Raw genomic sequence first — 27246 nt, 5'->3', positions numbered from 1 at the left:
AATGTGTAACAGAAATTTTTGCCTATTGATTGCCTTATGACCAGCTGTTTTATCTTGGGTCACTGTTACCTGTTCTGGCCTCTTCTACAAAATAGAACTGATTTCTCCAGCTGCACTTCACCCTGAGAGGGCTTTTAATGTCTCTTCTCATATATCAGCTCCCTGATTTTCTTTTTTCTGAAGAGTAGGCAGGTGGTGGTAAGAGTGGGTGGCAAGAAACATGTCTTAGAAGTTTTCTTTTCTCTCCAGCACTACCAGCCTGCTATGGGATGGATGACGAAGAAGAGAATCACTATGTCTCACGGCTCAGGGAAGTCTACTGCAGCTGTGACAGCACTGGCACAGGCTTTCTGGACCGGGAGGAGCTGACCCAACTCTGCCATAAGCTTCACCTAGAAGAGCAGCTGCCGGCCCTCCTGCAGACTCTTCTTGGAGATGACCACTTTGCCAGGGTGGGTGTGGATTCTTTTTGTTGTTGTGGTGGTGGTTGTTTTTTGTCGGTTGTGGGGCTTGAACTCTGGGCTGGGTACTGTCCCTGAGCCTCTTCAGCTCAAGGAGAGCACTCTACCACTTGAGCCACAGCACCACTTCCAGTTTTCTGGTGGTTAATTGGAGATAAGAGTCTCATGAACTTTCCTTCCTGGTCTGGCTTTGACCTGTGACCCTCAGATCTCAGCCTCCTGAGTAGCTAGGATTACAGGTGTGAGTCATAGGCTCCCAGCTGGTATGGATTCTTTGTATGAAGAAGAGAGAGTTGGTTCTCATGGTACTTGCAAACTTCGGCTGAAAAAAGACACTTGTCAAGGGAATGTTATTAGCAAATGCAATGGTGTTTCCTTCTGTGGGAATCCTGTATGGTAGAAGGACTTTTTAATTTTTTTTGAGTATTTTTCAAAATAGGTGGTTGAACAAAGAAGTTTCAACATATCTGTTTATGAAGATAATGTATCTTGACTAATGTTGCCATGTCACCCTCCCTCCATTTCTCCTAACCCTGTATAGAATGCTTTTTGTTTTTTTTTTTAAAGATTACTTTCTTTTCTTGTTTTTTTTTTTTTTTGCAATGTAGTAACTTTCATGAATTTGCACTAAAACAAACAGAAAGATGTTTTAGTGGCTTGTTGCTGGGATAGGGTAGGGTAAAGGTTTGGTTTTATAGGAGTGGGTAGCCTGGTTACAAACACACTGGATTGGATCTAAGAATAGTGCATATGCTGGTAAGTCATTCAGAGATAACTTGAAAATACCTTGATGATAGATTATCTTAGAACATTTTTACAGCTTGAAATTCAGCAAGCATTGGAAAAAACAAGTGCAAAACTACTCTTGCAGGAACGAAGGATACCATATCTAAGGTGCTACTAATTTCAACTGGGCCAGATAGAACATTTGAGGGAAAATTCAAAAGTGGTAGTCTGGATCATAGACTATATCTACTTTCATAAACTAGACACTGGAAAGCAGCCCTTCCCCAATGACAGAGTTACTCTTTCAATTTCTTTGCAAAATTTTGGAGTCATGTTCTGCCCCTAACCCTAAACCTAACACCTGCTGGTGTATTGTGGCCTAATGACCTTTACATTTATTTATTTATTTATTTTTCTGTGTGGCATTGGTGACAGCATAAAGACTGTAGTCAGTGCTCCAGTGTGATCACACCTGTATAATCACCCTGTATTCTTCCTCATATCCCTGTTTGGTCCCCTACTCAACTGAGATTGACCACTCACCCTTCTGACACTGACCTTATAGGTCTGTTTTGCCTGTTTCTGAACCTTATGTAAATAACAAAAGATACAATACTTACTCAGTAATAGTCTTTTTTGGCTTTTTCTACTCAATATTATCTTCCTATGACACATTCACATTGTTGTATCTTGTTCTTCTTGTTGTATTTTGTTCTCATTTCATAGATATGTATGATTGTTTAAATGTATAGCAGAGTCATTTCTCTTCTCTTAGAAGAATAAATAAGCTGAGTGCCAGTGGATCATGTTTGTAATCCTACTACTTGGAGACTGAGATCTGAAGATTGAAGTTTGAAGTCAGCCTGACCAGACAAATTGAAGAGACTCCTATCTTAAATTAACCAATAAAAAACCAGAAGTAGATGTGTGGCTCAAGTGATGAGAGCCTTGAATAAAAAAAACAAGCAAGAGCACAAGGCTTTGAGTTTAAGCCCCAATACTGGCACTAACAACAAAAAGGCATTACTATTATAAGATCATAATTTATAAGTTGTAAATTAGTATTAGTCATAAATAAGTTATAAATTATTATGTTATAAATTATCCTAATAAAAAGTTATAGTTGATTCTGAGACATCCCAGACTAAATAAAAGAGTTTAGCACCAATATATGAAAGAAAAATGAACCTCTAATATATGTCTTTAAATAGTTGGAAAATTAGCCCACACGAAAAGTCTCAAATGCAGTGCAAAACAAAAATTGAAAAACATAACTGGAGGTGTGGCTCAAGCATTACAACATCTTCCTAGATTTAAACCTTGGGTTGAAACCTCAGCACAACAGAGAGAGAGTTATAAATATATGGATAATTTTAAATGAACATTAACTACACAAACATTCTGTGAGGAGGGGCTGGGAAGGTGGCTCAGTGGTAAGAGTGCTTGCCTTGCATGCCTGAGGCCCTGGGTTGGAAGTGGTGCTGTGGCTCAAGAGGTAGAGCGCTAGCCTTGAGCTGAAGAGCTGAGGGTCAGTGCCCAGGCCCAGAGTTCAGGCCCCACGACCAGACCCCCCCAAAAAAAAATTCTGTGAGGAAACTACAAAGGATTAAAATATATGATAACAGGCATGGAAGTCAAGAGTGTAGTAAATGGAGGTAAAACATGACAGGCTATGTAATGTCACAGAAAAGGACATATGTTGCTTTGGTCAGTTAAAGATACGTCATGATTTTTAGAATAAACAGAAAGAGGATGGAAATAGACTACAAAGCTTCTAAGTTAATGAAGAGAAAAATGGAGTCCTAAAATACAACCAGTAAATCCAAAGAGGGGAAGGAACAGAAAAGAAAAAAATTCTACAACAGTTCAAATTTCAATCACTAAGTAAAATAGTAGACTTACATCCAAATATATCAGTAGTTACACTAAATGTATATAGACTAAATATTTCAGTTAAATGACACAAAATATCATATTAGGAAAAATTTTAATTCAGTTTATGACACACAATCTGAAACATAAAAGCATAGAAAGTTGAAATGAAGAACTTCATAAAGAGCTACATTGTGTAAGTACTAACCAAAAGAAAGCCTAGGTGGCTTTTTATTATAAGAGAAAATTGACTTTAAGTAAAAAAATTGATAGTAAAGGTTCAGTTTATCACATTCTGTGACCCAGGATGTCCATTCTTAGGCATATAACATGAAGAAACACAAAGATCATATGTACAACAATGTTCAAAGAAGTTTTGTTCTTTTTTTTTTTTTTTTTTGCCAGTCCTGGAGCCTGAACTCAGAGCCTAGGCACTGTCCTTGAGCTTCTTTTGCTCAAGGCTAGCACTCTACCACTTGAGCCACAGTGCCACTTCTGGCTTTTTCTGTATATGTGGTACTGAGGAATTGAACCCATGGCTTCATGCATGCTAGGCAAGCACTCTACCACTAAGCTACATTCCCAGCCCAGAAGTTTTGTTCTTAGTAAGCAAATGTAAGAAGCATTGGAAATATTTATCAGGATGATGAATTGATTATTGCAAAGTAATAGAGCAAAACACTATATAGCAGAGAAAATTAGTAATTATATCTATCACAGAAACTTAGGTGAATAATGAAGAAGTATTGAGTCACTGAAACAAATATGAAAGAAAGTTTACATGTGGTTCAATGTAATTCTAATTATAAAGGGCAAAAACTAAACCATATTTTAGAGATGCATGAAAGCGAGGAAGTTATCATTGTAAGTCAGAGTAAGTGGAGATTTATTGAGAAGGTTGGAAGGGCCTTGTGCATACTGGTAGGACCCTTGCATTCCCTTCCCCTCTCCACCCCTCCCCTCCCTTCTTCTCCCCTTTTGAGTTTGTGTAGGGTGCAGGAGGATGGAAGTGGTGTGGGTGTGTTATGTGTGCTGTTCTTGGGTCTTTCTGCTCAAGGCTAGCACTCTACCACATGAGTTATAGCTCCACTTCTGGCTGTTTGCTGGTTAATTGTAGATAAGAGTCTCAGGGACTTTGCTGCCTGGGCTGGCTTTGATCCTCAGAGTTCATCTTCTGAGTAGCTAGAATTACAGGCATGAACCACCAGTGCCTGGCTCTTAATATTCTATATTAGCATTGATTATTATCACAAGGGGATCTCATTTTTGACATGTCCACATATACATACAGTGTACCTTGATTTGACTCATACTCTCCTTCATCTGCCTTCTTCCTCCCCATACCAGTCTCAAATAGCTTTATCATTCCATTTTCAAACGTGTACATAAAGTATTTTGACCATATTCATCCTCTCCATTTGCTCTCTCCCCTTCTACTAATACCCTCACCCCAGGCAAGAGGGTTTTTATTTCTTGATGGGGTAGTGATACCATGGTATTTGCTCTGGTTTAATGGTTATCAAATTTCTTTGTATTATGTATCTCTCTCCCTCCTAACTTCTTCTTTTCCCTTTATCCGTACCCTTTTTTCTCCTCCTTTTTCTTTCCCTTCCCTCCCCTTAAATTTTTATATTTTTAAAAATAAAATTTGAGCCAGGCATTGGTGGCTCAAGCCTGTAGTCGTAGCTACTCAGCCAGCCTGGGCAGGAAAGTCTGTGAGACTCTAATCTCCCAATAATCCACCAGAAAACTGGAAGTGGTGCTGTGGCTCAAGTGGTAGAGTGCTCGTCTTGAGCTGAAGAGCAGAGGGACAGCACCCAGGCCCAGAGTTCAAGCCCACGACTGACAAAAATAAAAATAAATAAATTTAAAAAACCCACGTAGGCGGGTCTCAAGCTCCTTACTTTAGGGAATCTCTCCAAGTAGCACATGTGATTATAAGCGCATGTGACTGATTTGCCTTTTCAAAGTTGTTAGCAGTGCTTATTTGGTAGTGGGATGATGGTTCACTTTTACCTTTTTTTTTTTTTTTTATTATATTCTTCTATTATAAGTAATCTTCTGTAGATATTTGAATGTTCTTAATTTAAAAGGCAACGGATGTTGCTGTTTGAGAAAAAAATCCACAAGCAATCATATTAAATGTAGATCTTTTGAAAGTGCCCCTGTCCTTTCTTTACTCCATTTCATACAGGTTAACTTTGAGGAATTTAAGGAAGGTTTTGTGGCTGTGTTGTCTTCAAATGCTGGTGTTAGCTCCTCAGATGAAGGAAGCAGTTCTTTGGAATCAGGTAAGAAGATTTTCTCTTATCAACTTTAGGTTTTTACTTACTTGTTGCCTTTCAGAATAACCTAGCCATTCTGGAAAGTAAATTCTAACCTTATTGCCATCACTACCAAGCTCTGTAGACTTAGATTTTTCTCCCTTTGTTTCCTTCTTTGTACTCAGGGTCACAAAGTGGCCTGTATTGCCTGCCACAGAAGGCTGGTGACAAGACCAGTGTGGAAGAGGGAGCACTCAGCTAAGAGGAAGTCAGTGCTACTGATGTGCAGCCAACCCTGGCCTCTGATATTGCTTTTTTACTCAATGCTAGTGCTCTACACTTGAGCCACAGCTTTACTTCTGGCTTTTTTATGTTAACTGGAGATGAGAGTCTCACAGACTTTCCTGCTCACGATGGCATTGAACTGATCTCAACCTCTTGAGTAGTTAGGATTACAGGTGTGAACTACTGGTACCTGGCCGCTTTTTCTTTTCTTTCTTTTTTTAAAAAAATTAATTTATTGTCAAGGTGATGTACAGAGGGGTTATAGTTACATACGTAAGGTAGTGAGTACGTTTCTTGTCAAGCTTGTTAACCCCTCCCTTATTTTTAGAATCCAAGAGATTTTCTCAACTAAATGATCCTATGATTTGGCTGAGCTCAGGTTAGTGCTAGGAGCTCCTCCTTCTGTCCATTTCCAAATGCCTGTTCACTTCTCCAAGGGTTGACCGTATGCTTGAGAGCCTGTGGCCACAGATACTCATGGAGAGTCAGTCAGTGCCACTTGCACCCTGTAAGGCTGAATTTGGCTCAGTGTCCCCCTCTCCCCCCGCCTGCCCCCGCCCAATCCTGCTCATCTTACTTGCCCACCCTACATGTCTCATGTCTAACTCTTTTTTGTTGTTGTTGTTGTTGGTCGTGGGGCTTGAACTCTGCTTGGGCACTATCCCTCAGCTCTTCAGCTCAAGGTGAGCGCTGTACCGACTGAGCCACAGAGCCACTTCCGGTTTTCTAGTGGTTTATTGGAGATAAGAGTCTCACTGACTTTCCTGCCTAGGCTGGCTTTGAACCATGATCCTCAGATCTCAGCCTCCTGAGTAGCTAGGATTACAGGCATGAGCCACTGGCGCCCAGCAATGTCTAACTCTTGTTCATTGTGCCTCATTCTGTTTCTTGCCTCTCTGTACTGATGTGTAGGACTCTGACTTACTCTGTCCTTAGGTGCTGCTTGTCTTCTGGGCTCTAGTCACATCATCTTCTTCTGGATTTCCAAAATTTTTGCTTGTCTCCCCTACCTTCACTGTGACCAGAAAAATGAGCTTTGTATTCTTCAGAGGTGACTGTATGCCCAGGGTTGTAAAGAGTATCTCTATTCCTTTATCATCTTCCCTCCTTTTGTTGAAGGCTACTATTGAACATGTAGCTAAATGTATTTGCTTTTGGGGTACTTTTCCAGTAGTAAGTACACACAGAGAAGGCATATAATTGTGCAGGATTTTGGTCAAAAAGTGTGCCAACCATGAAGACTTCTCTGAGATATTTTGGGGTCTCATTCCTCAGATGCCCTTGAAGGATGAGATGAGGGACTGATTGGGACGTAGTGAATGACTCTGAGCCCAGATGACTTATGGTGCTTCCCACGCCACAGGACTGACCCTCTGATTATGTGGGGACTGAAAAGCTGCCCGTTCATTGTTGTCATGACACTCTTCTCCAAGTAACATTTATTTTATAAAGAGAGGTTTTCCCTCCATTGCTTTGATAAGAGCATTAGGGTGTATTATGAAAAGAACAGATGTATTTTCAGGCAGCTATTATTCTAAGGGAAGTGCTGGCTGACTGACAGTGAGTATGGTAGAGTAATACCATAATTTGATATCAGTGTGGGGCCTAATTATGGGCAAGAGGGATGCCGAAGACGGGCCAGTGGCTAGAAGGAAATCCAGGCTGGGAAACAGAAACAGGCTTTTGCGCCATCTCCAGGTATGTAGGTGCTTGGCTGACCTCCAGGATGGGACCATAGGCAGCTAGCATGAAAGCCATGATATAGCAAGTTTGGTAGTCTGCGGCGAACGCCTTCTCGGCCAGCGAGGAAGAACGACCACCACACCAGGAGTCTTCTCAGATCACACTTTATTGGAGAGCCTTTTAGTTGAAGGGAGAGCTTGAGCGCAAGAGAGCGAGCAAGGAAATACAGCCGCTTATATAGGGTTTGGAACACGGGTCGCTTCAGGATTGGCTGTCCGCCTTTTGCCGTCACCAGGTGCCACGGGATTGGCTCAGGATTTACGATGGTGGCGCATGCGCAAAGCTAAGGACCCGCAGTCCCGCCAAGCACTGCCTAATGTGGAGTTGTTTACCTCTAAGCTGAAAGGAAGTGGGTGCCATCTTGTAATGGCGTTTATCCCAGCTCCCTGCAGTAGTCTAAGGGTTGTGAACACCCTTGAGTTCCATTTACCTAATTGTCTATACCATGCATCCTACTATATGTGGCAGGGATTCCGTCTTCCTTTGTTACCTCAGGGTACCTTCTCAGGATATAAAGAAGTGAAAAGGACACTTTCTCTCCTATCACCAACCACTGTGAGCTGCTGTGGCTCAAGTGGTAGAGCTCTCACCTTGAGCTGAAGAGTGCAGGGACAGTGTCCTATCCCAGAGTTCAAGCCCCATGACTGACAAGAAAGAAAGAAAGGAAGAAAGAAAAACAGAAAGAAAGACAAAGAAATGTAGAGACAAACATAATTGCTTGCTTCTGTCCTAGCCCCTCATACCTGCCACAGGATTGTGGAGAAGCAGATGTCTATTTCTTCAGCCCTATTTGAATAAAGTCTTACCTAAGGCATATAGTTGTGAGAAGAATCATCAGGTCTCTGGAGCTATGTAATCTTGGCTTTTTAGAAGGTTTATTTCTTTTACATAAAAGGTACATTGTATAGTAGTCTTTCATTTCATAAACGAAACAAACTTTGCTTGAAAAATTGCAAACAGTACCTGGAGTTTAGTGAAAAGGCTACTTCTACCTGCCCTGCCTCTGTTTCACCCAGACAATAGAACAGCCACTATTAACCATTTACATTTCTGTGTACACAACAGTGCATCTGTAAGTCACACTGTCTGGTCTATAGCTTCTTAGGGTGTCTTGTTAACATACAGGGCCCACTTCATGGGCTCTCTTCTATACCCGTATCTCCTGATCTCTTCTTAGCTGCCTCTTGTGCTGTCCCACCAAAGTATGTGAATGGCTCTAAGTGGTATGGTCGTCGGAGCCAACCTGAGCTATGGGACTCTGTCACTGAAGCCAAATATTCTGGAGCAGAACAGCAAGCCAAAGCCAGCCAGAAGCAGCAGCTCCGGCGTTCTGCATCTCTGGAAAGTGTGGAGGTAAGTCAGCCATCACATCCTATCCCAGGTTGCCCAATATTGGAGAAATAATGTTTGAATTTAACACTGTCCATCATTTGCCACAATCACAGAGGATGTGGGAAGGTTGACCAATTTTCCAGGCATCTTAAGTTGCTGGCCTGGGTTCACAATGTGAATGGTATTTCATTTAAAATTATCCTATGTTTGATTGTCTAATCCTGACCACCGACACTCTTCTTCGGACTTGGAGCAGTGGAGAATTTATGCTTAGATCCTTTGTTTCTTTTCTTCCTCACTACCAAGATGTTTCCTTTCATTGCAAGAAGCCAATTTTTTTTGGCTGTTTATTTATTATTATTAAGTAGTTGTATAAAGGAGTTACAGTTTCTTAAGTCAAGTTGAGAGTACAGTGCTTCTTGGGCAGTGTCACCCTTTCTATTGTTCTCCCCCATTTTCCTCCTCCCATTTCTACTCTTGAGTTCCATAGTTCATTTTTTACATAATGTACATTGGCTACAATGACTACATTTGCTCACCCTTCCTACTTCCATGCATATGCCAAGAAGCCAATTTTTATGGCTTTGCAAGAGAAATGTTAATATGCTAAGGGATGCAAGAGGAAAAATGTTTTTGATGCAGCCCTCAAGGTTCGGAAAGTGGTTGTATCAAATCTATGGTTTGGGCTGGGAAGGTGGCTCAGTGGTAGAGTGATTGCCTTGTATGCCTGAGGCCCTGGGTTCGATTCCTTAGCACCACATAAGCAAAAAGAAAAAAGCCAGAAGTGGTGCTATGGCTCAAGTGGTAGAGCACTAGCCTTGAGCTGAAGAGCTGAGGGACAGTGCCCAGGCCCAGAGTTCAGGCCCCACAACCGGACCAAAAAAAAAAAACAACAACAACAAAAAAAATCAAATCTATGGTTCCACCTGCCTCAAAATATACCAAGGTTCGTATACTTTGAACCTGGCAGATTTGAGCTAGATTCCTCCTTGGAGCCTTAAGAATTGATACATTCTCCTGCCTGCCTTGGGCCATTCACTATTGATGTCTGGGGTCCAGTTGCCATACTTTCGCATGCTTCCTGTAAAGAAATATATCCATGATACAGGCCTACAGCTTTTGAGGTATTCATAGACTCATTAGACCTGTAAAGGATTCTCGAAAGTTCTTAGTGATGGGCTGGGAAGGTGGCTCAGTGAGAGAGTGCTTGCCTTGCATGCATGAGGCCCTGGGTTCGATCCTTAGTACCACATAAGCAGAAAAAGCCAGAAGTGGTGCTATGACAACTGGTAGAGGGCTAGCCTTGAGCTGAAGAGCTGAGCTACAGCACCCAGACCCAGAGTTCAGGCCCCAGGACTGACAAAAAGAAAAGTTCTTAGTGGTTAATGTCAGTGATGGGAATTTCTGACAGATGGGGCCATATTAGGAAGTTATCTTTAGTGAGATCTTCAAGATCTAAAGTGTTCAATACATTTTGAACATTTGGTGAGCCAAAGAGGAAGAATGTTCTTTTGGGGCCTGCTGTATCTAAGCAACGCCAACAAATCCAGGGCCTCCTTTTTTTAATTCTCTTACTAACTTTGGGCCTCAGATGCAGAGAGCTGAGTGGGTCTGTCTTCCCCTGGGCGCATGATGCTTCACCTCCATTGTGCCACTGTACTATGTCACCTTTGACCCTCAAAATATGGACACAGGGATTGGAATTGCCAGTTGAGTTGAATGCATGTGGAAAATAGGATAGAGTATTGCCAGCTTGAATTCTGGCCCTAGATATTTAATGCCAGCTTTGAAGGCACTCCAGAATTAGTTGTGAGGACATACAAATCTTGGTCAGAAGCAGACTTTGACTCTGGCCTACTTTCTTGGCCACTGGAGCATAAGGGTTTGACTTAAGTCTTGTATTCTCAATGGCTCTGTCTGTTATACTATTATATGCAAGCTTACAAAGGCCACCAAGGTTGCATGCTTGCTATACAGTGTACATCTCTACAGCCCTTGTTGGAGGAGAGAGCACAGAGATCTTCTCTCACCTTCTGTTTGCTGACCTGAAATACATGATAAGGGTCAGTGCAGAGGACCATGATTTCACAAGATTCATTGGATTAGGGGTGGGGGAGGTATCCTATGACTGGAATATTGACCAGCTACTGTCAAGTGCTGGCTTTTGAAGCTAGTAGCACTGCTTCATGCTAATGTTGGGAGCCCAGTTTTCTTCTGTTAGAGTGTGAAGTTTTTACTGTGTTTTCAATGTGAACTCCTAATAACTTAGGTTCATGTTAAGGAGTGTGCAGAAAGAAATACATGCCCTTCCTATATTTGAGTCCTGTGCTTCTGAGAGGCATTGATCCATGTGGCATAATACATGCTGCTCAGTGGGGACCATACCTTGTGGGATCTCATTGTAGGGTTGCCAGCCTGGAGTGCATCTTTGGTTGTTCCTCTCCTACCTAAAATGTCCTATTCTGCATGTCCCTGGTGGTCTGCACAAACCAATTCTCATTGAAGGATTCATATTCTTCTATTTATGTTTTCTTCAGAGCCTCAAGTCAGATGAAGAAACTGATAGTGCCAAAGAACCTCAGAATGAATTATTTGAAGCACAAGGTAATGCTGTAGCCAATGTTTGACTAGTGGTTTGATAGCTCAGAGTCTGGAGTCATTTGACAGGGTATAGCCACAAGAATAATTTCTTTATAAATGAATGTCACAGGTGATGTCTCCAATAGGCCCATTATACACAGTACTATGGCAATCACCTGAAGCAGTCATTGGCACCCACTGTCTCTGTCTCTTCTCCCATTAGAGTATAAGACAGGATCCTGGTCTTAAAAACCTAATGTAGCAACCAAAGGCCAGCAGCTAGAACAAGGCATGGACCACCAAAAAACACTGCATGGTTGGAAAAAGGACAGCTTAACTTTTGGCATTGCTATGTCCCTGTGATCCAGGGCTGGAAATGGAAGTGAGGTGAATAGCTATGATCAGAATGGGAAGTCCATCCACATTTTCTGAGGTGTCATATGTCTTACATGTAGTTGTAGGATATGTAACATAAAAATTTGTTTCTGAGCCGGGCGCCCGTGGCTCACGCCTGTAATCCTAGCTACTCAGGAGGCTGAGATCTGAGGATCACAGTTCAAAGCCAGCCTGGGCAGGAAAGTCCGTGAAACTCATATCTCCAATAAACCACTAGAAAACCGGAAGTGGCGCTGTGGCTCAAGCGGTAGGGCCCTTGCCTTGAGCTGAAGAGCACAGGGACAGCGCCCAAGCCCAGAGTTTAAGCCCCACGAGCAACTAAAAAAAAAAAAATTTGTTTCTGATCAGGCAAAAAAAAATTTCAGGGAGTCTAGAGGCAGGGGATTTCCTTTCTCCTTTGACTTACCTTGTAATACTGTATACTTCTGTGATTGAAAAAAATGTTTTTAAAAAGATGCTACTTAATTTCCACCTGGTCTAGGCAGAGTATAACTGTGGAAACAAGACCCGTATGTGTGGCAAAAGACCATAGATGTTGTAGAACTCTGTGCTATATTAGTGAGAAAAGATTGTCAACAACATTGGTGTAAGAGGAGTGTATAGTTACGATGTTGAGCCCTGAAGAACCTGTCCACCCCTGGCAATAGGCTCAAAGCAGCCAGCACCACTTTCCTTACTGTACAGCCTGAGGCTCAGAGGTGAAGGTCTTACTGAGATTGGGATCAAGAGTGATATTCATTTCAGCCACAAAGTCCACATGTTTTACAGTACTGGTGCAGAGCTTCTCTGAGGAAGAGGGTGGAGTGCTCAGGCAATGATTAGAGCTGACAAGACTTAGACTGGACTCTGTGATATCCAAGGTCTCTACTGAGAAGCATGAAGGCCGAGTTTGAAGTCATGTGAGATGTCAGCGGTCACTCACGTGTGTGACTAGGGTCTTAGATGAGGTCTGCCTTGGAGTAGCCTCTCAGCATGGCTGGACTTTCTCATAGCATAACATCTCGGAGCCCCACAAGCAAAGCTGAGTTAGCCTCATGGGTAGCATCTGTTCTGCATGTTCTGTTTGTGGAAGTTGTCACAAAGCTGCGTGCGCTGGAGAAGTACCACAGACTCCACTTACTGATGGGTAGTATCAAAGATTTTGAGGTCTTGTGTTTAAACTGCCTCATAGGAAAAGTTGAAAACATATAGGCATTTCAGAAGAAGGTATTAACATGAAGGTATTAATGTACTTCACTAACCAGAAAAACTGGAGGTATCAGTAGACTTCTGGGGAGGAAACTGAGTCCTTAAAGCCAGATCTGTGCAGCCTGGGATGTAAGGGTAAGCGGTCTTTGAAGAGGGTAGTGATGGGAGAAAATGATGCTTTAGAGTGTGGGGCTTCAGCAAAGGATGAGTCTGATGCTGGTTGAATATGGAAGGGGGCCTTTTCAGACACCTCTACTTGGGCGAGGACCTAAGTAAGAGACACATTATATATTTATTGGGCTTTTACTCTGAATCCTTCTTGCTTCAGGCCAGCTGCAAAACTGGGGTTCTGAGGTCTTTGGAATCCCTCGGAAGTCATGCAATCTCTCCAACACACCTGAGAATCAAGTCCGGGAAATCTGGGAAGAGCTGGGGGTTGGCAGCAGTGGTCATCTGAATGAGCAGGAGCTGGCTGTGGTCTGCCAGAGCATTGGGCTTCATGGACTTGAGAAAGAGGTGAGGGGTCCAGGTAGACCAGCTGGTGATTTACTCTCTATAGTGGTCCCAGTTTACTTGCGTCTGGAGTATCACTTCACCCTTCAGACTCCTAACTCAGATCTGTCACTTTCTAGTCTACAATTGTACTCTCAGTGCTTCTGTCCAAGACACTTTTGAGAGTCTATCTCTACCTAGTATCACAAACTTCTCTCAAGCATATTAGGCAGTATACCTTCATAATTTTTGCTCTGGCTGCAGTAATTACCCTTTCCCCTTCTCTGCGTGCATCAGTTCCACCTCTCAGCTTTCCTGGGTCCCCCCAGCAGTCATTGTACCCATGTTCTTCAGTGGGAATAGGCAAGGCAGCAGCTGTGATATGGTAGGTACCAATTTGCCACATTTGTTCTTAACTTGATGCCCTTGCAGGACTACAAATTACATTTTCTGTGTACATCAGCTTAATGTCCAGCAAGTTCCTATCCCCATGCGACACTGGATATCTGTGGAATTAGAAAGTTCAGATGCTTCTCACTCACAGTGGGCACATATGTCTCAACCCAAAACCTAAGTAGACAGTCTTAGATAATCTTAATTTTGGGTAAAAACAAACAGACTACCCTATTTAGGCACTTAGAGCCAAAGGCAGGAAGGTTGATAACCCTCCAGGCCTGAAGACTGATGAATTTTTTCTAGGAACTTGAGGATCTGTTCAACAAACTGGATCAAGATGGCGATGGCAGAGTGAGTCTTGCAGAATTCCAACTTGGCCTGTTTAGTCATGAACCTGCTTCACTTCCAGAATCTTCAACTCCGATCAAACCAAGCAGGCCTTGGTCTCATTACCAGGTAAAATAGAGCAATTAAATGTTGAACCCTATAATACCTGCCATTCCTGACACTGAGTGAATTAACTGATCTGTCAAGTCATGAGAGGAAGATAATCAACTTCTCTGAGTTCCAAGGTCATGCATAGAATGAGGACAGCTCAGACTTCAGGGCTTCCAGAGGATAATGCACAATGTGTGGGACATGACAATCCGTCATTGGGTCCTCACAGATATGGAATATATAGAAATACTTTTCAGTGAAACCATTCCCTCCTTTCTTCCTCATTGTGAAGTGAGGATGTTGCTGAGGATGTTGTAGCTTATCTCAGATTAGTTCTCAGGGTGCCTTAATTGTGTGCTGCCCTTCTTGCAGTCTTGATTTTTTTATCTCACCCAGGTGGTACATCTCTATGACAACAGACTATAGGCCATTACTATCCCTCCCCTCAATACTGGGATTTGAATTCACTTTTCATTTGCTAAGCAGGCACTCTGCCACTGGAGCCACACCCTCAGCACTTTTTTTTCTATAGTTCTTTCTCTGGTAGGGTCTCATATTTTTACCCAAGGCCCACCTTGGACTGCAGTCCTACCTGTGGTCTGTCATGAAGCTCTAGGCACAGGCATGTACAACTATACCTAGCTTATTGAATAATACTGGATTTTGCTAACATTTTGTCCAGGCTGACTGGATAAATTGCAATCCTCCTAATCTTTACCTCGCATGCAGCTGGAGATGTGTCAATTAGTGGCTTTGTTTAGTGGCTTCTGGTCTGGCACTTCGTTGTCCTCAGCACCAGGATTGCTCTGGGGACAGAGCACAGGATGTGTCCGCTGGTAGATATGGTGTGGAACAACTAGTACTGTCCTCTACTGGAGTATGTTCATCTGAGAGCCGAAATTTCTGACTAAAATAATGAGAATGGGTGAGAAACTAGAGTCAGGGCTTGGGTTTCATCTCCAGTTCTTAAAAAAAAAAAAAGTAAAAAAGATCGGAGTTCTGCCAAGTTGTGCTTGGTATTGGTCAAGCTGGAGGTTTCCTCTTGAGTGAAGGCACCTTGTTCCCTGTGCTTTGATGCCTCTGTTGGTCCGTGAAATGGGTCCTCAGTGACTGAAATAGAGGGGTCAGCAGCTGCACCTGAGCCAGCTTGGCACATGAGGAAGACTGTGGGTTCCAAATGCATCTCAGCAATGGGCTTCTTACTTGATGACCTTATCTCCTGCATAGGTCACACAATCTGGAATGTGCAGGAAGCTGTAGCCCCCTCATGAACAATTCAGGTCCTATCCCTTCCCATTCATGTTGAGTTTCTCCCATCCTTCTGGGCACTGTGGACTCTGAGCTGTTTTTTCTTACTACCTTGTACTCTACACACACAGCCCATACACAGCTGCATAATGTGCCTATACCCATAGACACCTATATGTGTATACCCACCGCGTACATACACACCCACTTAATTGTGTACCATTGTATATACACTGTATACATGTATAGTTGCAGCATATACATATTCCCCATAAGCCTATACTCATCGTACATGTACCATTTCCACATTTGTACCCCCGCTCCCCTCCCCCCACCCACACATACACTATGTTCACACACAGAGCCAGACTGGGACAAGGGAAGCTTGACTTTATTCTGTAGAGTTTGGAGCACAGAGTTCCTACCTTTCTGATGCCTCCTGTCTCAGAACATCTTCACTGTTGTTTTGGGGCACCAGCTGGGGTGCCAGAATGGCATAGTGGTCTGCTAAGCTGGAGGATTGAGAATTCAGTGTCTCTGTTGGCATGTTGTGACTTGGTTGGCCTCATGGAGGCAAACCTCAAATAGATTTGCCTCAGCACTACTCTTCTCTTGACACTAGAGTTGGGAGAGAACATTTGGGGATTTCCCTGGATCTCTCAGTAGACAGGGATAGTGAAGCATCCACATAGCTCAGCAAGTGCTCATTTCTAAGGGACTGGGTAGACAGCAAGAACAGGTGGTGAGACACAAAAAAGGCTCAATCTGTAGCGAGCTCTGCTTAGGAGATGTTGATGCTGTAAGGAAGGACAGGATAGTAAGGACTGGGAAATCGCTGCAGGTGTTTTGGGGGGTCTAAGGAAAGGACACGACACACTGGGGAAAAAAACAGATTGGTAAGTGATGGAGATAGGATTTCAGGTGACAGGACAGGCTTGTAATACTGGGAAGAGCAAGAAGACCCTAGAGCTGGTACCTGGAGAGGAGGGCTGACGCAGAGGTCATGTATGTGTGCATGGACATGGGCAGTGTTTCTGGGTGTGGTGGGAACGTGGAGATTCTGAGCACAGATGCCTAGTATACAAGAAATTCTGCCACCCTCTGTCTTGTGATCCCAGACAACAGAGTCTGTTGGTGAGCCATCTACTTGGGACAGAAAAACAGTGGGAAATAATTCTTGCCCTTTGGATTTTTTTTGTTGTTGTTGGTGGTGGTCATGGGCCTTGAACTCAGGGCTTGAACGCTGTCCCTCAACTCTTCAGCTCAAAGCCAGTGCTCTACCACTTCAGTCACTGCACCATTTCCAGTTTTCTGAGTGGTTTATTGGAGATAAGAGTCTCATGGACTTTCCTGTCCGGGATGGCTTGAACTGCAATCTTCAGATCTCAGCCTCCTGAGTAGCTAGAATTACAGGTGTGAGCTATCTGCGCATGGCTTTGGATTTTTATATTACTAAAACTTTATAGGTAGCTTTCTGTCTGAGAGACTTGTTGGCCTGTGTTACAAACCTGAGCAGGGCTCAGACATGAGCTGTGACAGTGAGTTCTGGGAAAATGTGGGATCCTGCATGGGCCATTCTACCTCTTCATTTAAAAAAAATATTGCTATTCTAAAGGTGATGTACAGAGGGGTTACAGTTACATAAAATAGGTAAAGAGTACATTTCTCATTGGACAATGTCACCCCTTCTCTTGTTCTCTCTCAGTTTTTCCCTCCTACCTCTCCCACAAATTGTATAGTTCATTTTCAACAATGTCCAGTGAGTACCACTACTGCCTTTGTTTTCCCTTAGTCCCCCCATCTCTTTTTCTTTTTCTTTCTTTTTTTTTTTTTTGGTCGGTCACTGGGCTCGAACTCTGGGCCTGGGAGCTGTCCCTCAGCTCTTAAGCTTAAGGCTAGCACTCTACCAATTTAGCCACAGTGCCACTTCTGGCTTTTCTGAGTGGTTTATTGGAGATAAAGAGTCTCACAGACTTTCCTGCCCGGCCTGGCTTTGAACCGTGATCCTCAGATCTCAGCCTCCTGAGTAGCTAGGATTACAGGCGTGACCCTCTGGCACCCAGTTGTCCCTCCATTTCTGTACCTCCCCTTGCTCTCCCAAAGACATATAAATGAACAAACAAGAAAAAAAGAAAAGAAAACAAAAACAGCAACAAAGAAAAAAGCTTCTTGTTTCCATTTCCTGGAGTTCATTTCAATAAATATTATTTTGTATGATCAAATGCACACAGGTATTGTACCTTTGTGTTCCTCTCCTAAGAATATCCTTCTTTGGTCTGTGTGTGGATGCCTAGAGTGCTGTATAATTTATCATGCCTCAGTATATCTTAGATCTAGCTTCTGCGTATGAGAGAAAACATGTGCCATTCTCTAAGCTTGACTTACCTCACTTAACATGATTTATTCTAGGTTCATCCATTTCTTTGCAAATGACATAATACTATTCTTTCTAATGTATATGTAAACTCTGTTGTAAAATAGGTACCACATTTTTTGATCAACTCATCTATCTGGGCTGTTTCCATAACTTGGCTATTGTGACCTAGTGCAGCAATGAACATGGATGCGCAAGTGTCTTTATGATATCCTGGCTTGTGATGTTCTGGGTAGATGCCCAGGAGTGGTATACCTGAGCTTGTATGGAAGATCTATATTTAGTTTTTTGAGGAACCTACAGTCTGCCATCCAGAGTGATTGTACTAGTTTATGTTTGCATCAGCAGTGTGATAGGGTTCCGTCCAGAGTGATTGTACTAGTTTATGTTTGCATCAGCAATGCAATAGGGTACCCTTTCCCCACCACCTTTCCTCACCAACATTTGTCATTAATATTCATGATGTTGGCCAATCTAACTGGGGTAAAGTGGAATCTCTATTGTTTTGATTTGCATTTCCTTTATGGCCAGGGATGATGAGCATTTTCTCCTCTGTTTCTTTGCCATTCTTACCTCTTCTTCTGAGAAGTCTCTCATTGCCTTTAACTCCATTTAGTGATTGGTTTATTAGCTTTGGGTCAGGTTGATTTCTTGAGCTCCTTGTTTGGGGAGACAGCAACTATCTCTTCATTTTTATATCCTCTGCCATTTCCTTCCTCAGCTTGAATTTTCCTGACACAACATGCAGCTTCCTGGGCTCTTTTCTTTGTGAGGCAGATGCCTACTAACTCGGAGGAGAGATGTCAAAATCCCTTTGTGGTTCCAATTACATGACAGTGTACTAACCAGAACCAACAGGCTACTCATACATGAGGCCTCTAGTGCTCAAGAGTCCTCAAGAGAGTGTTGGGGAGGGGATCAGGAGCCCTGTGTATAAATCTCATGTTGAGATTTATATTCTGCAGAATTATGTGATCTTGACAAATCCCATGGCAGTGTCCTGCTTCTTTTCTAGGAAAAGAAACAGATGATAATCTCATAGCTGTCCTCTTTCAGGGAGAGTGCTGAGTAGAGGCTTGTGAGGGTAGAAAGTGTGGTAAGCACACTTAAGGATACCTGGGTACTCAGAGTATATTTCTCAATATGCAGGCCCTGGAGGAGAACGGCTGCCATACCACCACCACCACCTCATCCCTCGTGTCTGTGTGCTCGGGTCTGTGCTTCTTCTCCAGTGTCGATGATGGCAGTGGCTTCGCATTTCCTGAGCAACTTATTGCTGCCTGGGCCCAAGAGGGGATTCAGAATGGCAGAGAGATCTTGAAGGTTTGGAATTCACTACTTACAGCTGTTCTGGTGGGTGGCATGCAGTGGTGGGACTAAACAAGAAAGGGAAAAGTGGAAGCTGTATATTCACCAAGGAAAATGGATGAAGCACCCATGCTATGGACATGGTAGGCTTGTGCTCTGTGCTAAAAATTCATATAGGAGGGTTGGGGATATGGCTTAGTGGTAGAGTGCTTGCTTAGCCTGCACGAAGCCCTAGGTTCTATTCCTCAGTACCACATGCGCAGAAAAAGCCGGAAGTGGCACTGTGGCTCAAATGGTAGAGTGCTAGCCTTGAGCAAAAAAAAAGCTTAGGAACAGTGCCTAGGCCCCGAGTTCAAGCCCCAGGACTGGCAAGAAAAAAAATCATATAGGAAAGTCTAAGGAAACATTTTTTTCCTTCAAAATTTTTCTATTAAAGTTTAGGACATTTTTCATTTTAAGATAATAAAACTGAGAAAACAGCTGGACACTGGTAATTCTAGCTACTCAGGAGGCCAAGATCTGAGGATTGCAGCTCAAAGCCTGCCTAGGCAAAAAACTCTGTGAGACTCTTATCTCTAATTAATCACCAGAAAACCAGAAGTGGTGCTGTGGCATTAAGTGATAGAGTACTAGCCTTGCAGAAAGCTCAGGTAACACCAAGGCCCCGAGTTAAAGCCTCATGACTGACCCAAAAAAAAAAAAAAAAAAAGCCTGAGAAAACAGCAGTCTGAAAAAGTCCATTTGAAGGCAAGTTTTAGCATCCTATTTGTTGTACCACTATTGCTACACCAAGGAGGGAAATCCACAGACTACTGATAAGAAATCTCCTTCTCTATAGTAAGAAGTCTTATTGCTTAGCAAGCCACAGTTTGTCCCAGAGTCCCCAGGAGTGCCTGTACCAGTGTTTTGAACCCAAGGTCCCGCTCTAGCATAACTTTCTTATTTGGCTGATGCTCTATCACTTGAGCCACACCTCCAGCCTGGTTTTTTGCTTGTTATTTTAGAGATGGAGTTTTGAGAACTTTTTTTTCCCAGACTGGCTTTGAGCCTTGATCCTCCTGATCTCAGCTTCCTTAGTAGCTAAGATTACAGGCATAAGCCACTGGTACATGACAAGGCTGTCTTTCTTTTCTGATTTTACAGATTTTTGTAGAGTTGGCCACAAGGTCAGCCTTCAGGATGTGGATGGAGCTCTGTCTGGGGTTGCCAAGTCAGATACTGATAGGCACTGGCCTGGTGAAAGCCAACCACCTCCATCTCAAGAAAATATTGCCAACTAGATTTATTATTTCTGTCTCTAAATTTCACCATCCACTGTTAAAAATCACACACACACACAGGCCAATTTTTGTAAAATATCTGTCAAGAAAGAAAGCTTACCTTTCTTTCCTTCCATTTGTAGAGATCAAGGAGCAGGGTAACAGCTGAAGGTTTGGCAGACTGATATTTTGAGATGGGATTGTATTGCCCAGGCTAGTCTGGAACTCAAGGTACATGCTACCATGCCTGGCTTTATTTTAACTATTGTTTTTTTCTTTTTGTTGGTTGTAGGGCTTGAACTCAGGGCCTAGGTGCTATCCCTGAGCTTTTTTGCTCAAGACTAGTGCTCTACCACTTTGAGCCACAGCTCTACTTCCGTTTTTCTTGTGTTTAATTGGAGATAAAAGTCTTATGAACTTTCCTGCCAGAGCTGGCTTTGAGCTGCGATCCTCAGATCTCAGCCTCCTGAGTAGCTAGGATTATAGGTGTGAGCCAGTAGTGCCCAAAGGCTGTGTGAAAAAGCAGTACTTAAGGAAGCACAAAGATAGTCTTCTTGCTTTCTTGGGGCTGAACTCAGTCATTCAGTGCCAGTTTAGGTAATGGGCCATATAATTGTTCTGAGAGCCAAAAGCTGTGCTGTGGTCACTGAAACTTGGATGTAGGGAGGACAGAAGCAAAGGTGCTCATGGTTCTGAGATCCCCCCTGACTTCTTCCTGACTTGGAGAGGTATCTTGGATGTTATCCTGGTCAGACCAGTGATGAGGCTCTCTCTTGCCTTTTCCATTTCAGAACTTACTCCTTTTATTGCTTTTCTGTTGTCAGATAGCATTTCCATTTCTTTTCCAATTTGTAATTGACTAGTTGCTTCTTTTTTATTTGATTTGACTGAAATAGCAATAATGTTGAATTAAATGTTTCACCACTTGGCAACTACATGGACCTTCAAGTGTGCAGCCTTAATTCTTTTTTTTTTTTTAATTTAATTTAATTTTATTTGTGAACATACTGTACAGAGGGGTTACAATTACATGGGCAGGATAATGCGTACATTTCTTACCAAGCATTGCAGCCTCCTCCTTTGGTTTACCCTTCCCAGCCTCCCCCCTCCCCCCCAATCCCAATCCTTCTCCTTTCCCGCCCTTCCCTCCCCCCCCTCCCCCACCGACGTTGTAAAGCTCGTTTTGGACATGTCAACTTGTACTTCTCATTGTTGCAACCGGTCCACCTGTATCCTTAAACAACTGGTTTTTCCCCATCTCCTCCACAAGTTATACTGACATCAAATATAGTGAAAGAAGGGGTTATACTGTGGGGGAGGGACATACAAAGCAACAAAGAGATAATCTTATAAATGCGTTAGAAACACATGCATGAAAGAAAAAAACCTTAAAATACATATCTAAGGGTTCATTTTCCTGACATCACATTATCTGACCTTTTCCGCTTGACTCATACATATACTAGATATTGCAAATAAGGGAAACCATGGGACCTATGTTTCTTTGGGCCTGGCTTACTTCACTTAATATAATTTTTTCCAAGTTTTTCCATTTCCTAACAAATGGGGCAATGTCATTCTTTCTGATGGAGGCATAGAATTCCACATTTTCTTGATCCATTCATCTACTGAGGGGCATCTGGGTTGGTTCCATATCTTAGCTATGGTAAATAATGCTGCAATAAACATTGTTGTGCTGGTAACTTTAGTGTGGACTTGTTTGTAAACATTTGGGTAAATGCCCAAAAGTGGGATTGCTGGGTCATAGGGGAGTTCTATGTGAAGTCTTTTGAGGAACCTCCATACTGCTTTCCAAAGTGGTTGAACAAGTTTACATTCCCACCAACAATGAAGTAAGATTCCTTTCTGTCCACATCCCCTCCAGCATCTGTTGTTGTTAGAGTTCTTGATTTTTGCCGTTCTAACTGGGGTGAGGTGATATCTCAATGTTGTTTTGATTTGCATTTCTTTTATGGCTAGGGATGTTGAACATTTCTTCATGTGTCTATTGGCCATCCTTCTTCTTCAGAGAAGTTTCTCTTTAAGTCTTTCGCCCACTTATTTATTGGGCAGTTGTTTCTTTGAGGATTTGTTGTTGGGGGGTTTAATTTTTTGAGTTCCAAGTATATTTTAGATATGAGACCCTTGTCCATTGTATGGCTAGTAAAGATCTTCTCCCAATCCGTGGGCTTTCTATTGATCTTGCTAGCTATGTCATTTGCCCTGCAGAAGCTCTGCAACTTTATGCAATCCCATTTGTCCAACCTTTCTTTGATTTGTTGTGTTTCCGGGTCTCTATTCAGAAAATTTCGGCCTGAGCCAAGGAGACCTAGGGTTTCTCCTATTCCATCCTGTAATGTTTTCAGAGTGTCTGCTTTGACTTCAAGGTCTTTGATCCATTTGGAGTTGATTCTGGTGCAGGGTGATATATAAGGATCTAGCTTTAGTTTTCTACATGTAGTTAACCAATTTTGCCAGCACCATTTACTGAAGAGGCTGTCTTTCTTCCATTCTATTGATTTAGCTCCCTTATCGAAGATTAGATGGCTATAGGTCTGTAAGTTCATTTCTGGGTTTTCAATTCTATTCCATTGGTCCTGAGGTCTGTTCTTATGCCAATACCAAGCTGTTTTGATTACTATGGCTTTATAGTAGAGTTTGAAATTTGGTATTGATATTCCTCCAGCAGTGTTCTTTCCGTTGAGGAGCATTTTTGCTATTCGGGGTCTTTTATTGTTCCATATGAATTTTTGGATTGCTTCTTCTATTTCCTTGGAGAATGAGGTTGGAATTTTGATAGGTATTGCGTTGAATTTGTACATAACCTTGGGAAGTATTGCCATTTTTACGATGTTAATCTTTCCAATCCAGGAGCATGGGAGGTTTTGCCATTTTTTTAGTTCTGTGTTGATTTCCTTTTTCAAGATTTTAAAGTTTTCATCATAGAGATCCTTCACTTCTTTAGTTAAGTTAATTCCTAGGTATTTTATTTTTTGTGGGGCTATTACAAATGGAGTTGCTTTCCTAATTTCACCCACACTTTGCAGCCTTAATTCTTACATCAGCCTTGATATGGGTATTTGGCAGTGGGGTGAATAGAGCTCAGAGAGGGTTGGTGGCCTGCCTTGGACACAGGGTGACACATCACTGAGGTGTGTACTATACCACATCAGGGCTCTTTCTGCCATATGACCTCATCAATAATACCTTCTCTGTGGGACCAGCAGTTAGCAGCACAGGCTGCTGGCCCCACCAAGAGCAATGATGATCACTGCTCACCTGGAAGACCTGTTCCCTGGGAAGAAAGCACCAAAGGGAGAGCCCTAGACATACAGGTAACACATTATTGGGGTCTCCAGGCTTCTACCTAGGGCTCTCATGCTTCTTACCCGAGCCTGCAACAGAGCCTATGATAGTGATGCTTGTCCTGATGCTGCTCTGTTTTAGTTTTCTTACTTCTCAACATATTATCACTAAATTCTACCCTATTCCACTCTCACCATTTCTTATCGCACAGTTTTGGTGAGGAGTATGGGAACAGCTTAATGGGGTATTCCTCTTTCAGTTCCCCTCAGAGGAGGAGAATTTAGCACCATTCAACACCATAGTCTTCCAGAGGCCCATCTGAAGTTGTAAGTCTGCTTCCTGGGTGGCAGGTTGATGCCAGCTGTATGCAGGAGGCCTTATTCTTGTCATGAGGGATGCTTTTAGGACTGGTAGAATGTTTTAAAAGCTTGGCAGCTGCTACCTCAAAGCAAATAACTCAGGAGAATAGGGTGGAGGCCATGTGTCTTCAGCTTAAGCCTGCACAGCACATGAGTTCCTTCTTAATTCTTTTGGCCATGGCAATCAGCCATGTTCAGAGTGGAAGTTGGGGGAGGCCTCAGGTGGCCAGGGATATTGGACCATCTTGGAAACTGTCTCTCATACTTGCCACAGTTGTTTTTGTTTTGTAGTAGTAATAGTAGTGGTGGTAGTAGTAGTAGTAGTAGTTGTAGTATGTAATATATGTATGTGTGTATGTGTGTGTGTGATGCTGGGAATAAAGCCCAAACCTTCATGCATGCTAGGTAAGTGCTCTACCCTTGAAGCCTAGTCCATCAGGGTGGTTTTGATCTTCTTCTTCATCAGGAAGTTATTACTGTAGGGAAAAATGTATTTGTGTCCTAACAGCCCCAGCATCCTGTTATTCCTTGTGCTTTCTCTTCAGGAGCACCCCCAGCTAGGTAGTAGACAGTCATGTCTCTCTTTTCCTAACACTTGGCAGGAGCTAGGCACACCATTGTGCCTTTTCTTATAGGCTCTTTTTTGTTTGTTTGTTTGAGTCTACTGCTATATACTTGCTATATCACAATAACTCCCCATTTTAAAAATCATTTTCTGCACATCAACTTTAACAAATTAGCATACTTCTCTTTAACTATTATAGCATACAGTCATTAACTGAAGTTCTGCATTTGCACATCTGGTGCAAAAATTGCAATTTTTTTTTTTTTTTTGTCAGTCATGGGGCCTGAACTGTCCCTCAGTTCTTCAGCTTAAGGCTAGTGCTCTACCACTTGAGCCACAGCACCACTTCTGGCTTTTTCTGCTTATGTGGTGCTGAGGAATGGAAACCAGGGCCTCATGCATGCAAGGCAAGCACTCTACCACTGAGCCACCTTCCCAGGGCCCCCCCAGCCCCCCTCCCCAAATTGCAATCTTTTTTTTTTTTATTGGTCGTGGGGCTTGAACTCTGGACTTGGGCGCTGACCCTCACTCTTCAGCTCAAGGTGAGCGCTCTACCACTTGATCCACAGTGCCACTTCCAGTTTCTAGTTGTTTATTGGAGATAAAAGTTTCACGGACTTTCCTGCCTGGGCTGGCTTTGAACTGCAATCCTCAGATCTCAGCCTTCTGAGTAGCTAGGATTACAGGCATGAACCACCAGTACCTGGCAAAAAGTGTAATCTTAAGCATACATTCACTAGATTTTTTGTTGTTGTTGTTAGTCGCGGGGCTTGAACTGTGGGCCTGGGTGCTGTCCCTCAGCTCTTCAGCTCAAGGCAAGCACGCTACCACTTGAACCACAACACCACTTTCAGTTTTCTAGTGGTATTGGAAATAAGAGTCTCACGGACTTTCCCTCCTGGGCTGGCTTTGAACTGTGATCCTAAGATCTCAGCCTCCTGAGTAGCTAGGATTACAGGTTTGAGCCACTGGTGCCCAGCTTACTAGATTTTTAATAAATGCATATACCTACATAGATCACTCTTATTAAGGGATATAGAAAAGAATCATTACTCATCTTATAGGCTCTTAGTGGTGCCTGCCACTGGACTTGGGTGTAACTGTAATTTTTAGAAGCTGAAGTCAAGAATACTATTAGTTACTGGCCAACTGAGCTAAGAGATGTGTAGTGTTTACTTGTTTGAAAATACGAGAAAAAACAGCCGGGTGCTGGTGGCTCACGCCTGTAATCCTAGCTACTCAGGAGGCTGAGATCTGAGGATCGCGGTTCAAAGCCAGCCCGGGCAGGAGAGACCGTGAGACTCCTATCTCCAATAAACCACCAGAAAACCGGAAGTGGCGCTGTAGCTCAAGTGGTAGAGCGCTCGCCTTGAGCTGAAGAGCTGTGGGACAAGCGCCCAGGCCCAGAGTTCAAGCCCCAAGACCGACAAAAAAAATAAAATAAAATATAATTAAAAAAAAAAAAGAAAATATGAGAAAAAACACACATGATATAATTTGTTCTGTTCTGTTAATTTTATTTTTCAAAATCCTATATGTGGTATTGTATATCTTTAATCACAGCACTTGGGAAGCTGACTCAGGAGGATGCAAGATCTAGTCCAGCCTGCTTAAAAAAAAATCTCTTAGAGGGTGAGGATGCTTCTCTCTGGGAAGTGTTTGCCCTTGCCCTTGCCCTCTTTTGATAGATCATTTTTCTAACAACAACATCTTCCATCTGTGACTATGTGTCATAGAGGTAGATGAATGAGGATCCTTCTGGTTTGTAATGACAAAAAAGTCAATTCATATGGCTTAAGCAAAAGAATATTAAGGGCCTTAGTGGGCAGCCAGGGGGATGTAATTCAGGTGTCATGGGATAGTCACATAGTAGAGTTGGGATCCTTCTCCCTCCTACTCTTCTCTCATGCTTTGTGGTGGTATTGGCTGTAAGCAGGCCTCTACTATGAATCTTTCCAAGGCTTACACAGATATTAAAACTGTTGGTTCCAGAGAGAAGAATCCTGCTCCCCTGGTCTCTGTCTTAGTCCCTATATGGTGCTTGAATGGGTACATCCCTGCCTGTATCTCACACTTGGTTCAGGAAAGAGAACTCTATCCAGCCTGAGTTGTACCCTTCCTTGAATATACCAGTGATTAGAGTATAGTCACTGTTAGCACAGTGTTGGTAGCCCATCAGAATTACTTGCAATTGAGTCACTCCCTTAGGAGAGTTTGGTAGCTATGAAAGGTACAGGTGCTGGCTATAATAGCCATTATGGGTCTAGGCCCCTGGGACCTAGAGAATAAGAGAGTATGCTTGGAGATGTCCCTCATTTTCTCATGTCCAGCGGGTCTTGCTCCTTCTAGAGCCTGGACTTCAACGTGGAAGAGAAAGTGAACCTTTTGGAGCTGACCTGGGCCCTTGACAATGAGCTTCTGACTGTTGATGGTGTCATTCAGCAAGCAGCCCTGGCCTGCTACCGCCAGGAACTGAGCTACCACCAGTAAGAGCCCATGTGGAACTACGGATGGAGTGTAGCTGGCCAGGCCCACCTCCAGGAAAATTCAGGACATATCCTTCCTTACTCTCACCTGTCCCACTGATTTATCCTGGAATGTGGAAGCTCCATGCTCTACCTATTTCCCGTGCTTCTTTTCTTTAGCTATAACTC

At 42.9% G+C, this 27246-nt stretch overlaps 1 protein-coding gene across 4 annotated transcripts in view; it reads left to right on the top strand.

Moving 5' to 3' along the window:
• Ninl (ninein like) overlaps window positions 1–27246 on the top strand; it is a 139842-nt gene that overhangs the window by 57389 nt on the left and 55207 nt on the right. For 3 of the 4 annotated variants that reach the window (XM_042666513.1, XM_042666514.1, XM_042666512.1), the window contains exons 3-10: window positions 250–452; window positions 5254–5350; window positions 8529–8704; window positions 11221–11287; window positions 13176–13363; window positions 14039–14191; window positions 18945–19118; window positions 26942–27078. In XM_042666513.1, the coding sequence (XP_042522447.1) occupies window positions 270–452; window positions 5254–5350; window positions 8529–8704; window positions 11221–11287; window positions 13176–13363; window positions 14039–14191; window positions 18945–19118; window positions 26942–27078 (1175 nt within the window). In that variant the 5' untranslated portion in view covers window positions 250–269. The remainder of the gene's footprint in view (window positions 1–249; window positions 453–5253; window positions 5351–8528; window positions 8705–11220; window positions 11288–13175; window positions 13364–14038; window positions 14192–18944; window positions 19119–26941; window positions 27079–27246) is intronic. The other variant, XM_042666516.1, reaches the window with a different exon arrangement.

Source organism: Dipodomys spectabilis, unplaced genomic scaffold, assembly GCF_019054845.1.
Source record: "Dipodomys spectabilis isolate Male_0828 unplaced genomic scaffold, ASM1905484v1 ptg000365l, whole genome shotgun sequence".
Lineage (NCBI taxonomy): Eukaryota > Metazoa > Chordata > Mammalia > Rodentia > Heteromyidae > Dipodomys > Dipodomys spectabilis.
The sequence above is the reverse complement of the archived record's forward strand: the minus strand, read 5'-3'. Positions and strand labels throughout refer to the sequence as shown.